The 15,960-nt window shown below is 42.6% G+C and overlaps 1 protein-coding gene across 1 annotated transcript in view; it reads right to left on the bottom strand.

The window, feature by feature from the left end:
• LOC144797641 (uncharacterized) overlaps positions 1-15,960 on the bottom strand; it is a 353,681-nt gene that overhangs the window by 150,688 nt on the left and 187,033 nt on the right. The window contains exons 34-36 of the mRNA XM_078668345.1: positions 7,090-7,347; positions 5,004-5,264; positions 1,551-1,817 (exon numbers count right to left, since the gene is read on the bottom strand). Coding sequence (XP_078524471.1) covers positions 1,551-1,817; positions 5,004-5,264; positions 7,090-7,347 — 786 coding nt within the window. The remainder of the gene's footprint in view (positions 1-1,550; positions 1,818-5,003; positions 5,265-7,089; positions 7,348-15,960) is intronic.

Here is a 15,960-nt window from a genome sequence, read left to right as displayed (position 1 = left end):
TTCTACTTAAAACATTAAACTCATATCTCTGGTTCTCCTAATGGATTTTTGTCATTTTGGTGTCAATTTGTTTATTAAATTGTACTCTAATTAATTTTGGGATATTATTGTTTACATTCTCAACTTTACTACTGCATTAATACTTTACACATTAGCTCCAATTTACACCTCTCTGTTCTGTACCATGTCTACAGGGAGATGAGCTCAGGTTCACTCTCACAAGGTCTGTGGTTATTACATAAGATGTTTACCTATTCCATTCAATTTCCTAGAGGGAGCATGTGCAGAGGAGTGAGTGCAGAGTTGTAGTCCTTAAAAAATCTATCAGAACTAAGGGATTTTTCAACAAGAGATGGTGCATTTTACAATAGCCTTAAATAGGGTTTCCACTGTCAATGTATATAAATGTAGGTGTGCAATAGATGTGGTGTCAATGATTTAGGGATATCAGCAAGACAGATCAAAGTTATTATGATGGTGCCCAATTGGTGTTGTTGATACTTGGCCATCAGACAGCTTTGCAGTACCAGCATTCAGCTGAAAGCACCTATGTCAGCAGGCTGATTAACAGGTTTCAGGTGCCTGGCTATTTGTTAGTGTGGCATATATTAAGTACCAAACAGCCAGTATGTGCAGTGGTATAAAGCAGGGTTATAACCATTCACCAGGTTATCTGATACCAGCAGCCAACAAGTACCCTCAGTTAGGGCCTTCTTTAAAATGCCTTTCAGTCTCCTTAAATACGGCATAGATGTTCCAACTGAGCTGTCACTCACTGCCGACAAAGGGAGTGAAGACATACTTAATCTATCCGAAGACCCCACTAACCAGTTTCCCATGTCACACCTGGGCCTGAAATCTTTCACATAGATACCCAAATGTTAAGTAGATGTTCCACCACATGTTAACCATGATTGGTGGGTTGCGATGCCCACAGTCCATTCTTCCTCCCAAAAAAGAGTGCTTCTCATTCTGCGTCGTGCTTTTTTTGACCCAGAAAAATGCTTCCTGGCCAAAGCACAGCAAAAAGCACAGCCAAGGCCATCACATTCTCTTCTTTTGAATGGTGTCAGTTAAAGAAATGGTCTAATCTAGAATTTGGAGATGGAAAAAAACTCAAATTTCCAGAGGGCATTTTTAATGTGTTGTCTTAGAGCTACGTATCCTCTGTCGTAGAGTCTTGACATTCAGTTTATGAATTAATCTCTGGATGGTTTGTCTGGCTCAGTCCAACTTTACCAATACTAAGAAGTCTAGTTGAGTACTTACCTGCAATGCCTTCCCAAACATGTATATGTATGATAGGTACAACACAAATCTTAAAATGAAGGTAAAATAGAAAAAATGAAATGTCCAACATTCCTGTTAAAATTTATGCTTCGCTTTTACGTTTAGATGTGATGCAGATTTTAGTATGTAACACAATGTCATACAAAGCAAACAAAATATAGGCTAAAAACAAAGACGGTGCCTGTCATATGCTAGAAAATGTAAACTCTTCATGGCCAGAAGCCATGAAATTTGAACATTAAAACGAGTCTGAAACCTACCTGTTTCAATCTCTACAGGGTTGCTCTTGCTGCCGCCACAGTCCTCATGCAACGCTTTGATGGTAATAAAGTATTTTTTGCCACAAGGCAGAGCGTTAACATCACAATTGGTGTCCGTGGAGTTGCACGTGAAAACATTATTGTTATCAAGGATGTCAGTGACTGAAGCTTGATAGGCGTTGGCTCTGTCACTCTGATCCCATGTGATTGAGACATTATTGGATGCACAGTCTACATCACCTCTGACAACTGCAGGTGGACACGGGGCTGGAAATAAAAAAGAGAAATGTAATTTTCAGCACTCTACTACTAAAACTGACCATGAAATATAGATTTGTAGATGGGCAACTGAGTTACAAGGATGTTTTATCACTGAGGGATTCTCAGCAACATCCAATTGACAGTGAAAGCAAAGCTTGAGTTGCTTATGACAACCCAGAGGTGAAAGACATACCAGCTACTCAGTTACCCATCTATAACTTTTTGCTATGTATGGATCCCAACATCATCTGCCCCTGCTTGTAACTAATAGGCTGAGGCAAAGGAGTATTGGGGGAACCATATATAACATGGCCTCTCCACCCTATCCAAAATGTGAAAAAATAGTTTACCTTCCATCCTTTTCCAACCCCCACCACCTTCCCTGTATTCCTTCTCCCCCCCCCCCCCCAGCAGCTGTGCTTTCTGCATTCACTCAAAGCAGGTGGGCAGTACTGCACTGACAGGCACTCAGAGAGCCCAGTCCACATGGTATAGAAGGCTTTTATGATGTAGCAACACTGGGCAAGGTTGTTTTTTTTACCAACTGTTGCTACTTCTTAGCAATTAATTATCAGATTTAGAATCTGATGTACATGATAGAGCCCTCCTATGGAAGCCATGCAGAACCATCTTTTCCTAGTAAATTGCGGACAACATGCTGCCACTCCTACAGTTTTATTATAGCCGATGATGCAAATAATCACCAGCAGGTCTTTAAATGGGCCGGGTCCTGCCCCTGCTTAGTTCTAAAAAACAAGTGCTGAAACCCATAGGTCCCTTTTGTGCTCTTCATTTTTGCCCTCACCCTGGGGGTGAGAAGAAGTCTTCACTCGGTGGCACAACTAGCCATTACCAGCCTTTGATGAAACCCTGGAGAGACTCCTTGGTTATGCCACAAAGGAGCTCATCAGAAGTTTGGACCACCTGCTAGTGCCCTGAAAGCGCGCGCCGCGGGGATCTGCAGCGGGGCAGGAGGGGTGAAGGGCAGAGTGCAGGCTCTAATTTTAACAGCTCTGCAGTGACAAAGCTGCTGCATGGGCAGCTGCTGCCTAGTAGTACCAGCTTCTAGACATTGTTTCAAGCCCACCATAAATAAAAGTAAGTATTTTACAAAGAGTTATATTTAACGTTTCTAATGGAGTGGTATAGTTATTTCACAGTATCATAATTACAGATATGTTCACTATTATTTACCACAAAGGCATTGTTGTTACCCATTCATCTTCTGCAGCTAACGACAATTGATAAAGCCAATAGTCTGGCCCTGTTTTAAGTACATGCCAGTTGTTCTATTGTATATCTGGATGCAATAACAGAAAGAGGCAGAAATACACCAGCCAGGCAGCAGAGTTTTGTATCTTACTTATTTAAGCCATGCCCTCTATTACATAGGTTACGCCATTTTGAGAGACCCCCCTCCAAGTGCTTATAACCCACTTCAGGCCCTACTCACCAGTAGCATATAACACTCAGTACAACAAGTACTTTGTTGTTTAATCGGTTGCCCTTTGTTTCAATGGCTAGTGGGTCACTGGTCATCAGTGATCCATTTAGATTTTTGATTCAAAAGGTCTGCTACCAAAACCACTGTGACAGGTATTACTAAATGCCTGAACCAGAAGTAACTATTCTATTGTTCTCTGAATCCTGGAGATGGAAAGCAATTTATCCTCAGTACTCACCCCCTTGCTTAGTTAAAGATCAAAGGGTCGTCATACAATCTGTCAGGTTGACACTTAAGAACTGTGCCATCTGTGCCTGTGAACTTTGGAAGACAAGAGTTCACACTGTTTCTATTTACTTCCACTCAGGGCCAGGCCTATAACCTGACGTTAACATATCGTTTCTTAGGGAGGCCAGAGATAAGGGGTACATTGCGAAAATATAAAAGACCCCCCGCCCTCGGAAACAATGGCCAAGTTATTTCAGAAGTTTCATACAGTCCTGGACCTTACATTATACACAGCATTCCACATCATCCTTGATGACCTAAATCTCAGTCTGAACAATCACGAACAGCACTCATTCTCCGCTCAACCTCTCCAGACCTTTCAGACAAACACACACCTTTCCCCACCGACAAGTAAGAAAATCCTCTTGCCCTCGTGCTCACTTCTGACTCCCTATGTCACTCATACCAACCTTCAACCATTCCCCTTCTGACCATGAAAGCCCACAGCACCCACAATCAAGAGGTCAATCTCCAAATCCAAGAACACACCACACTGAGTCATTCTAGACATGGATGAATCTAGGGACAGCCAGAAGTAGCAGCTGCTACTACAGGTTGGCATTTGTTTTGTCCCTGTCACTGCTTTGCTTCCTCTGGTCCCAGGGGCCATGAGAGGAAAACATTAAGATATCCTTTGTGGCCATATTTATCTTCTATAGTTTCACCACCTTGCCTTTTCCCTAATCCTGCAACAGCAAATAAGATGTCCTAGAGAGGCTCTGAATGGGACAAATGTTCAACTCCTCTGATACCTTCAGATGCCAATGGGTCTATGATGTCACTTACACTCACCCTTACATTTTCGTGAATTGATAGCCATGGTGTCATACCTATCTATAACCATGAGCAATTACTCCTTGAAGTGAGCAGTATCCAGTTTCCCAGGTAGATCCTTTGAGTATTCTTGCACCACTGCAGTGGTGGAGTAAACTGGCAGATCCCCAGACAAGTCAGAGCCTGAATTGGTCTTAGATTAGGGGGCGGGGGAGAATCTCTCAGTCACCTGTCCATTAACACATGACATGTGACACTCACCACTAACCCCACTGGACATTCATATGAATGCATTTTAGCCGCACCAGCATTCACAGGCAACAACTGCTTTTTTCTTGACCATCAGGCACCCTCCTGCTATTCTTATTATTACCTGCATAAAATAAAGCATGTGTGGCTTATCACCCACCTGAGATGCCTCTATTTTGTCGAAGTTGACTTGTGAAATCACATGCTCTTTTGATTTCTACCAAACCAGTTGTCAAATTGGGCGACACCACTCTTACCGTCTCTGACGCTGTGCCGTGCATAATGGAAGGACAAGCATTGAGTCCTTTCTTCATTTCAATCTTTTTGGTCGAACACTGACTGAGTCTGAATCCCCCCAGCTATTAGTAAATGTTTAGGCCTATGCTGAATGTGAAAGTGAAGTAATAGCTTAACAGAAATGACCCTCTTTTGAGTACCTGTGTCAAAAAATAATGTGTCGCTTGAGGTACTGTGACACTTGGCGTCGGTGGCTGTGACTGACAAGGAGTAGGTGAGGCCGCACTGGAAAGAATTCAGCTCGCAGGTGGTGCCGGTGCTGTTACAGGTCACAATATGCCCATCCGTTGAGTTCGCTAACACGTTGAATGACAGCACATCACCAAAATGGCTCCATGAGGCAGTGGCCATGTTGGTTGAGCAGACAAGGTCGATCAGAAGACTAGTGGGAGGGCATGGAGCTGTTTAAACAGATCATAATTAGCAATCATCAAATATATCAATTTGCAGAATATACAAAACCATGTGCAAAACATTAACATAAACTACGAAGGCGATTACAGGTCATGAAAAAGGTTGGAGGTTTGTGATCTTAAAACATCCTCCTGCTCTGAGACTATGCAGATAAGTCACATACTTCTGTGCAGATGTATGCAGCCTTGTTAATGGCATATTCATAAATGAGTTATTCCACTTTATAGAGGGTTTCAAGTGCAGATCGTGTGCACATTAATGGAAAGTAAGAACGATATAAGGCACTTCCAATGAGTTTTAAGGATAATGCATGCAAGTGTCAGACAAACATGTAATTCTTGGGCCACTTCTTTCAGAATAGCAAGAAAAAAGAATGAAAACTAATACAATTATGAGAGCAAAAGGAGGGATGGCCATGGATCCATATTGGAGCAATAACTTATCGTCAAGACAGCGAATACCAAGAACGGACACTGGAAGAACACAGCCCAATCTCAAAGATTCCATGATCAACTATGTCTACAGATGAATGGAGGTCACAGGTCTCCTTCTGCTTTCTGGCTGTATGTCCCATTTCCTAAATACCCATTAGGATGATTTGGTTCCTTAGTGACGCGAGAAGCCAGAATGGTAATATTTCAGGAGACCATTGCATTTGGGGTGGCTGTACAGCTGTAAGGTGACCACTTTTGCAAGTGATTTGGCTGTGCACTGGAGATCAAATGAAGGCCAGACTTTCACCAAAATATCGCTATTTGTTTTAGGGTTACTTAGTACCTGGATAATGGCTGCATGTTTTTGCTAAATCTTTTTATTGCTGACAGGTATCATGCCCAAATGCGTTCGCAAACGCCGAAATTCACAGAATTTCGGCGTTTGCGAACGCATTTTCGCAAAATGGTATGTATCACACAAATCTGCATGCAAAATAAGGAATCGCAAAATTAGGTCATGTATGTGCGCCACATGTGCACCCATGCATATTTCAGGGGTGCAACAGGGTATCCTTTGGACACCCCTGCACCCTTGAAATTATTCTCAATTTGCGATTAGCAAATTGCGAATCGCAAATTGAGAATAACTTCTCATTCATTCCTATGGGCCTCCTGGCCCATAGCAATGAATGGGAAAGTATTCCTTAATTGCGATTCACAAATTGCTAATCGCAATTAAGGAATTTTAAGAAATCGTAAAAAAAGCAATTTTGTACATACATACCTATTTGCGATTCTCAAATAGCGATTTCTTAAAAATCGCTATTTGAGAATCGCAAAACTGGATGATGATACATATGGCCCTTAGTTCGGTAAGGGGGAAGATATGCGGACGCCAAAAGTTGCAGATGTTGAATGATACATAAGGTTTAAATAATTGTATGGTTTTGAAGTGAATAATGGCTAAGCAAATCTAGAAAGCACAATCTGAGTGGCACTAGGTGGGCCAGGCAGATGGTGGTTGATCGAGAAGGAGTGTTGGAATGGGGGTATTCCTTTTTCAAGTGCACTCACTGCATCAGAATCGCTGCAATGGAGATGGTACAGTTACATTCCGGGATAGGGAAAACAGCTCACATAAGAAATTTAGGACCTCTTTGATGAGCGCATCATGCTTTTTGAGTTTTGGCTTTCTATTGGGTCACTTTATATTGGAATATGCTGTGTTTTGAGAATATGATTTTCTTCCCCCTAAAATAATTGATGGTTCATCAAGGTTTGCAACAAGAAGTCAACCCCTACAATCTCTACCAATTAATGTTAAAGCTAGCTCTCAGTGGGCAATACTTAGACAATCTGTCAAATCTAAACATAATACCTGTTTGTATCTTTGTATTAGTTGACTCCACAATGGCTGCCCCAGCATCGAGCACTTCCCAGGTGACGTTAAGAAGCTGTCCGCAGGGGAGGTCTGCGATGCTGCAGGATAGACCTGATGTTTCGCAGGACTGAGACCCACTTTCTCCCACTGTCAACAACCGGTATGAGGCGGCTCTGTAGTGCTCACTCCACCAGAAGGACGCAGAGTTGTTGTTGCAGGACAGCGATGAGTTTATCACTGAAGACGGGCATATCCCTAAACAGTTAAGATATTTAGAAAGTTAGAAAATACACAAGATATGGATGCAATTGGTGTTCCTTCCTCTGTTTAACAGGGAATATCTTTCATAATGATGAATCTCCTTTGATTGAATGTTCGAAGACTTCGAGTCATTTCTTCTAAAGAAGTCCACAGGCAAAATGATCCACATTCTCTTTTCTGAATTACAGTACAGACACCATAAAGTCAACAGACACACAAATGAAGCCCTCCTAAAAATGTGGATAGCTCAGTAACCCCCTGTAGCAGTTTGTTGAATAGCGGGCACATCTATAGGTAGTTATATGAGTTGTGTGCACATAAATTCTCTTAAAAACAAACGCTAGGCCCATGGAACGTCTACCCGGAGCATAGTAGCACAACACAGCAATTTGGACTACATTGCTTTACTCCATATTTTTGGAGCTACTCAATGCCACGCAAAATGGCTGTGGTGGATTCAATAATATGACTTACGGTTTCCTTCACTCTTGCACCATGTTGTGTGGTACAAGAGCGATGCAAACCAGGCCATAAATATGGCCGTGAATGAGTACCTTCTGCACACTTGCCCAGTGTGGTTTATGGGCTTCTAAAATGTATTCGGCCATTGATGGCCTGTCATGACTTTTACCTCCATGTCTACATTTCGAAACCTTCCCTTTCAAGAAAAGTGCACGATTTTTACTGAAGCATTTGTTAATAAGGTGTTGGACATTCAAACTTATTTAGGAACTTTAAATATCTCTCTTTTTAAAATTAGTTTCTTGAGATTTTCTCTCCACCTCTTCATCGATCTATGATGTCAAGTTTTATTCCTGATGCTCTTAAACTTTCAATTGTAATGCTCTTAGTAAAAACAAATTTACCCTATATCCCACAGTTCTAAACACCTTTGGATCTTTTGCTACACTACCATTGCTGGTCATGGTTTTGTAGATCGTACGGAGAAGACCTTGCTAAACAAATGGGGTGATCTACTTGACAATGCCGAAAATTGTCCTGGTCTTTGTAGATTATGCTGGACCTTCAAGCAGCCTTCAATACAGAGGTCTACAATTCGCTCTAGGGCTGTCTGCTTCATGTCTTAGGAATTGCTCTAGAGTGGTTGTGTACTTTGTTTATCAAACAAGAAGGAAAAGGGAAAAATAGGCTTATGTTTAATGTTAAGCAGAATACATGTGATGTTCCTCTGGATTATTCTATTTCTCCACTACTGTTTAATATCCCTCTTTGATTCCTGGTGAACATTTTCTTTTTCCATTCTTATGGAGATTCAATTCTGATTTGTCACTTTGTCAGTGATGTTCATTCTGATCTTTGCTTAGCAACAGAAAACATGAGGAAACTGGCTCAGAGCAAGTGGACTCAAGCTCAATGATTTGAATACTAAGTTTTCTTATGGCTGATATGACATTACCTAACCCAAAAGCTACTCTACCCACTTCCATATTGTTTAATGCTGATTCTAGTTGCTGAAGTAAAGTACTAGGGGCCTCGTTTAGAGTTTGTCAGAGCAAGAGCATAATACTGAGATTTATTTATTTATTAAGCAAGACAGCTACCCCAACATAGGGGTGTCCTGGCGATGTACCTGCACCCCAAAACTTGTGGCTCCCCTGTTCTGTTTAGAGCCAGGAGAAGTGCCAGGTTTAAACTAGAGGAGCATCTGCTGGATCTGCTAGTGTAAACCTCAGACCTGGCAGCCCATTTCCCAAGTGGTGTTTTGAAGGACACAGAATGGCTCCTGTGCACAGGGAGGATTCTGCCTGCACATTGGAGACATTTATTTGTTGCTTAGAGCAAGAAATTCCCCATTTGGGAGCTTGTTTCCTCTAAACAAAAAAGATCGCAGAGTGTGAACTTTAAACATGGTGTACTCTTGGCATACCCTAAGTGTTGTAAAGGTAGTTGCAGCAACAGCAGCTGCGGCTCCCTTCACAGTGCACAAATCCAGGGCAGGCAGGTGAAGAACTCTAGACAGGGCGGACAGTCCGCTGCTGAGCTGGTGAAGACCGTGGCGGCCAACTCACTCCCCCGACAGACTAGCAGACCATCTGCCAAGATCTAAATACAGCATTACATCTTGTCTGTCAGTGGGTCTCAGATTGAAAGTCCTTGATGCCTTTGCAGGCTGTTATTCAAAGATCCACTGTGTGCACATTCCCATATAAACACCGACAGAACAGGGTCATGTTTTTGTAGGGACACGCATTGACTGGGTTGTGCACAGGCCCTTGCTGCTAGTCTTCCCGACTTTCAGTTGAATTAACTGCCCTTCCTCAGAGTGCAGCTCTTCATTTATTTTTCAGCTTCTGTAAGTATGACTCTGTGCCAGTTCTTTGGGAATCTGTACTGCTTGCATGTCAAGCATTGAATAGTTTCTTAAAGTTCTGCACTTAACTTTTAAGTACCTGGATGGTCTTCCTCTGCCCCTTCTCAGAATGTCAACCACTACACCCTTCAGGCAAACATCTGTTGACTCAGCTGCTCTCTCCTTTTAAATCACAGAACCATAGAAGATTTCTGTGCCTACTATGTCCACTACAGAATACTCTTCCTTGTAAAATCTTCTGTGGGAGTCTTTTCCAAAACTATTAAGACCTTTTAACTTCAGGAATATCTTTGATTGTCTCAGATGGTGCTTGTTTCTTGTATGTTTACTGTGATTTCCCTTTCCCCGTATGCCATATGATGGATGACTTTATCCTGCATACAATACAAATAAAACAATTCAAATCAACAAACAGTATAAGGTTTTCAGGATGCCCCCAATTGAAACAATTGCGGACATACTTCCAGTAAAAGAGTGTGAAAAAATGCACTTTGCTTAGAGTGGAAAATACTTGATCCAACCCCATTTTGTGTTCATATCTACCAAAAAAGGGTCTGTATGCTCTTATCGGAGCAATTTCTGCTAGAAGAGTTCACATCTCTCTAATAGCAGAATAGCCATCTAATTATAGAACATTAAAAGTAGTCCATCTAGTTAGGAACTCTGAGTGAAAAGGGAGTGGATACTGACCCACAAAAAAGCGGTTTTGCTTTTGGTTTTGGACCTCTGCTGTGTCTTCCTCGTGGAGCCTCACTCATGACAATCAACAGTTTAGCATGGGTTTGAGCAGTAACTTGCAGGGGCTTCCTTTTAAAATAAGGTCCATTGCTGTGCAGCTGGGGTAAGAGGCTCTTTACAAGTGAACCTGTTCAATGGCTGAGAGGTGGACTGCTTGTCCACCCACCTCAGCCAGGCGCCTGGGCACAGATATCAATGTGGCAATCGGGACCCAGAGTAAATTGCTTCTGGCCTCCTCTGGCCTTATAATTAAATGGTCAATCCAAGAATAAGTTTCCCCTTTTCTTCTTGGCTTAAGTGTAAAGTCTGTACTCTTTAAATGTTTTTTACACTTTGAACAAAGAATGCCTAAACCAAAACCTTTTATGACATGGTGTAGGGAGACAATTGTGGTGTCCTTTCCTATAATTTACTGGGCCTTGAAAACAATTTCCGGAGTTGGCTTTCCTTTACTTGTGTCAGTTTTATATTTAACAGAGCCAGCCTTAATGGAACCCAATCCTGTTACTACACTGATGACCCACACTGACTTCTTTGCTGGTTAGTTACCAATCTCAAAGCTTTCCCAGAAAACTAGATCAAATCTAGGAGATTAGATTTTTCCTGAGAGGGGAAAGGGGCGGGGAATAAAATCTGCATCAGGTAATTAGCTGCGCTCTCTGACATACAGTGACAACATGTTGTGACTGCTTACAGGTACAGGGCAGACAGATCTCAGAACAGAAGGGTTTCTTTGAAGCTTGGACGGGAGAAACCAGACCTGAGTGGATGGGACTTGGCCTCCCAGAAGAGCATCTTTCTATTGTTCCTCCAACCTGCCATTTTAAATCTATCCAGGAGGCTGTGTGAGTTTTGTACAGCAAGGGAGTTTGGCCATTGCAGTGTCATTTAGGCATGGGGTGGTGATGTGGCATCAGTGGTTTGAGTATGGACTCCCATCTTCTGAATTCTGCACTTCCACGTTTAATTCTCGGCACAAAGGAAGAGCTTTTGAGAAGAGAAGAATAACAGGAAGGAGGACAGACCTAATCATAGCAGAGCCCTATCTGAAATGAAGGAATTCTCTGGAATTGTACTTTTAGGTCTTGTGTTGTATCCTGCCTCATGACCTATAGGCACTAGCTCCCAACCTCCCTTTTTGGATTAGTAGAGAATAGACATTTTGGGAACCTGGCAATAATAAGAATTTTGTGGATTTTTCTGTAATGTGGACGGTATAGGAGTGGGTATTACAGCTTCCTGCTGGGCACACTGGCACCCTACAGGTGGCAGAATCTCAGGGTGCTGCGTTGTGCAGACAAAGAGTGTGGTATGCCTTGAGGAAATTGGGTACTGCTGCTAGGAGACCCCAGATGATGAGGCTACCAAACTCGTGACAGGAGGGCAGTTTCAAAACAGGAAGCAGCAACTAGAACAGCCTCTATTTCCCCGTCTTTGAGGAACATTCATTGGTTAAGAGTTGAAAATCGGATTCAGTTTAAAGCTCTGAACTATATGTTCAGAAATAAGCACGACATGGCTCACATGTATGTGCAAAATCTAGTCCACCTCTATTTGCCTTCACGTACCCTCAGATCTACTTCTCAGGCTAAATTTCAGGTGCTAAAGATTAGACTATCCCGTATGGGTGGCCATTCCTTCTCCTATTTGGGCCCTGTTGTATGGAATGCTCTTCCGATGTCTCTTCGCACACAGATGAGTGCTACACTTTTTCGCAAGTCACTAAAAACTTGGCTTTTTAATCTGTAAGTTCTATTCCCCTATTTTCTGTTGTATCTGCCGGGCGCCGCAAAACCCTTTTGGGTAGCTGTTGCACCTAGATATAAATTTAAATAACATAACAACTCAGTGGGGCTGAAAAAAATCCCAAAACACCACAGAAAATTCCATTAACAATTTGCAGGACAGGTGGCCCCAACAATACCACTTCTGGTAGGTAGAACACAACACCAGAAATAAAAGTTTTCAAGATATCTCTGGGGAACCCAGGTGAAGTTGGGTATACAACTGAGGCACAGTCTCACCATTGATCATTTCCACCATAAGAGCCAGGGGACCATCTTTGGTTTTGCCCAGAGAGCCGCCCCCCCCCCACCAGTCTTGGCCTGGGAGACTGTGTGTGGAGGAGCGGCTCCAGGTCAGAGAAGCACAGCTACACCCAGCCCTGCCGCTCCCTATTCCTGTGTCTGAAGGGAATGGGACAAGCAGAACAGCTGGTTACCCCGCTACAAGGAAATGTAGGTAAGTGGGGAACTAGTAAGAACACAATCTTTGAAGTTGCTGCAAGAGTTTGCACAGGTGCCCTTAGGAAGAGGCCAGAGAACCCGGCCTACAAAACAACAGTGGGCACAAAATGTCTGTTTTTTAAAGATAACAAAAAGCAAGATGAGACCCAAAGTTGCAGCAAAGGGAACACAGGAGAGCCCATTAAACGCTGGGGACTGCAAACATTTGCATATGTCTTCGGTGGCATCCTACTGGGATCAGGGGGACCATAAGATGTATTTTCTTGAGCTGTAAGGCCGGCTGCAGCTGCTGCAGACCCTCGCAACAGTGCTGCAAAGATTTTGAAAAGCAAGCCATCTTAATTCTTCAGCAGCCTTGAAACAGTGACCCTGGGAGAGGTTTCAGTAGGTTGCAAGCATTTCTGTGGCTCCCTTTTCAATTAGAAGTGCTGGGACTCGTTAAGTTTCTGGGTCATCTATGGTCGATAGGCGTCTGAGTGAATAGTACAAATTAGGCTTTTATTGAACTGCTCACTGTTTGCTTTGGTGTTGTTTTTGCATTTGTCACCCGAGTGGGCCGGGTATGCCCAGACGTGGGTCCCGTGCTCTCCATGCCACTGGAATCAAGCTATCCTGGCTGAAGAGGAGTGAAACCCCGAAACCGGTCCTAGGATGCTTGTTTACAATCCAGGGTGGACCTGGCTTGGCAGTTCGGGCTGGACTGTGAGGCACAGGGTCAAGACTGATTTGCGTATGACTGGGTTCAAACTGGAATGCCATGGTGAGCAAAAAAGACAATGGATTTAGGCCCAGATCTCTGTACTGGGGTGAATGTCATTCTGCCCATCAACTGCATTCTACATTCTGTTCATCAACTGTTGTTTTTGCACATAGCTAAAGTTTGGGTTTTTTCATTGTGAAAGTTAAAATATGTGTATATTTATCTTAACGACTGGCAATGTTTGTTCACATTGAAGTACCTATTTTCTTATAGTTAAAATTGTGATGATATTGTATGACAAAACTTGTAGGTCTGAAGTTTGTAAATGTATATCACATATTCGCTCTGTTCATATATAGGGGTATTGTGTTTTAGATGTTAGGGTCTGTTGGCACGCAGATCCCTAGAGGTGCCTCATTCATGGGGGCTCAAGTAATGGACTTAGGGAGTACTGTAGTGACTGAGATCTTTTTGTAGTGTGTGAGCGCAAGTCCCCTGTCACTTGTCAGGCCTCTTAGAGGGTGTTCCTATTGGTTTTCCCACCAGTCAGTCTGTACATATTTACAATTTTGTGAGTAATATTTATTTTGGGTGCATTAAATATGTTTCTTTTTAAAGATAAAACACTGACTCTACATTGATTTATTGAATGCTATTTGTTGCATTACTGACGGGCTCACAGCACCTCCCTGAGTAAGACTTGGACTGCTCTGCCTCACTACGGGCTGCTTGGTCCCCAGTTAGAAGGTCTGCAGAACAGGTGGCCTAGGACACCAGCAGTGAAAGAACCCAGTTGTCACAATTGAGGCCCAGTAACTCTGATGGTTCTGGGACCTTCTGACATGGATTTCTCACATCTATGAACTCTGAATAAAACGTTTATCTACCTGGTAACTTGTGAGTAGTAAACCCGCCTATCTATGAACTTTAACTAGAATGTCCATCTTTTTATTTAAAGCCCCTACATGGCAAACATGACTACATAAGGTTAAGCAAACCTCTGTGCTCTCCTGGGGAGGGAGGAGGAGGGGGGGGGTAAATGCCCTATTTTCGAGAACCAGGGTGTGCTCTAATGTCCTAAGTAAGGACCCTGAAATCTCAAAATAGGGTATTTATCTGCACAGAGAACACAGAGGTTTGCTTCGCCTCACGTGGTCACGTTTGCCGTGTATGGTTTATGAAGTTCATTTGGGAGGATGCAAACGTAGATGTCCACTTCCTCCAATCATTCCCTTATTCCCTCGAGTGGGGTTCATATGTGCAGACATCTTTTTATTTACTTAAAGAAGTAAGCTCAACTTTCTACAAGTAAGAGAAACAATCTCTGAACTTTGAGTAGAAATTCCATCAGCTTCCATACTTGGAGTAATGAGCCCAGCTATCTTTCAATTTTAAGCGTCAAGACCTTCTCTCTATGAACTACCCATAATCTGTAAGCAGTGCACCCTTCGATGGCTGCAAGTGGTAGGGCTATCAATGAACTCTGAGAAGTAGACCGATCGATCTACGAACCCTGAGTAGTAAGTTCATCTATCCTTGAACGTTTTGTTGTAGGTTCATCTATCAGTAAGTAGTGGACTCATTTTTGTATGTATGGTTAGTACTAAGCTAATCAATCGATTAACTCATAGACCTCCATTAGGAGTGGCCTAGTGTTTGGTGCAATGTTTATTGCACCTGATAAAATCCATACTCCTCAAGAGTAGCAATGTGTTGAATGTGAGCATGGCACATATTACAACCTTTTAGTGAATTAACAAGCATATTTCACCCGATAAAGTTTGGCAGGCTTGACCTACTGAAATTTAAATGTGGAAATTTGCTGGAGTTTGAAGTTATCAGGCGTTACTGTACATATCGGAACTATACAAGCCAGTAGTAATGAGGATCTAAGTAGTGAGCCCATGTATCTTTGAAATCCGATTTGGAAGATCATCATTCGACGAAATCAAAGTATTAAGTCCATCTGTTTATGAACTCTTAGTGGAAAGATTATCTATGGCCTCTAAGTAGTAACCCTGCCCACTGAGCAATTCTGAGTAGTAAGCAGTGGCGTAACAATATCCCAGTGTTGGAGGGCCCGACCTCCAAAAGGCCCCCTCCGGCACTGTGCGTGAGTGCTAGATGAGAACTCCTAGTTTGATCCGGAGCATGGGGCCCCCATATGTACTTTGCATGGCGTCCCTCAAGTTTTGTTACACAGTGGTAGTAAGTACACCTGTCTTTGAACCCTGGATAGGATATTAAACTAACTAAAAGTATTATTAACTGGACTCATGGCTGTGACAAAATCTATGACTTTCATGTGCAGTATTTAGGAGCCGTGTAGATGGGTGGCCATATCCTATCCAATAAACATATTTGTGGGACCTGTGTGCGACACAACATGAAGTATAAACTGTAGCACCACAGAACACATATTTTAAATGGACCATAGTGTATTTACAGCCCTCAGATATAAATGTACTGCAAAGATAATGGGAATCTTTCTGAGCGAAGCCTTTCTATTCCTTGACCATTTGAGTAATTTGAGCAGTGACATGCAGCAGGGGATAAACATACAGGGATATGCCTCATGTTGAGTTGAACCA

This window comes from Lissotriton helveticus, chromosome 1_2, assembly GCF_964261635.1.
Source record: "Lissotriton helveticus chromosome 1_2, aLisHel1.1, whole genome shotgun sequence".
In the NCBI taxonomy this organism is placed as follows: Eukaryota; Metazoa; Chordata; class Amphibia; order Caudata; family Salamandridae; genus Lissotriton; species Lissotriton helveticus.
This window is presented reverse-complemented; position numbering and strand designations above follow the sequence as displayed.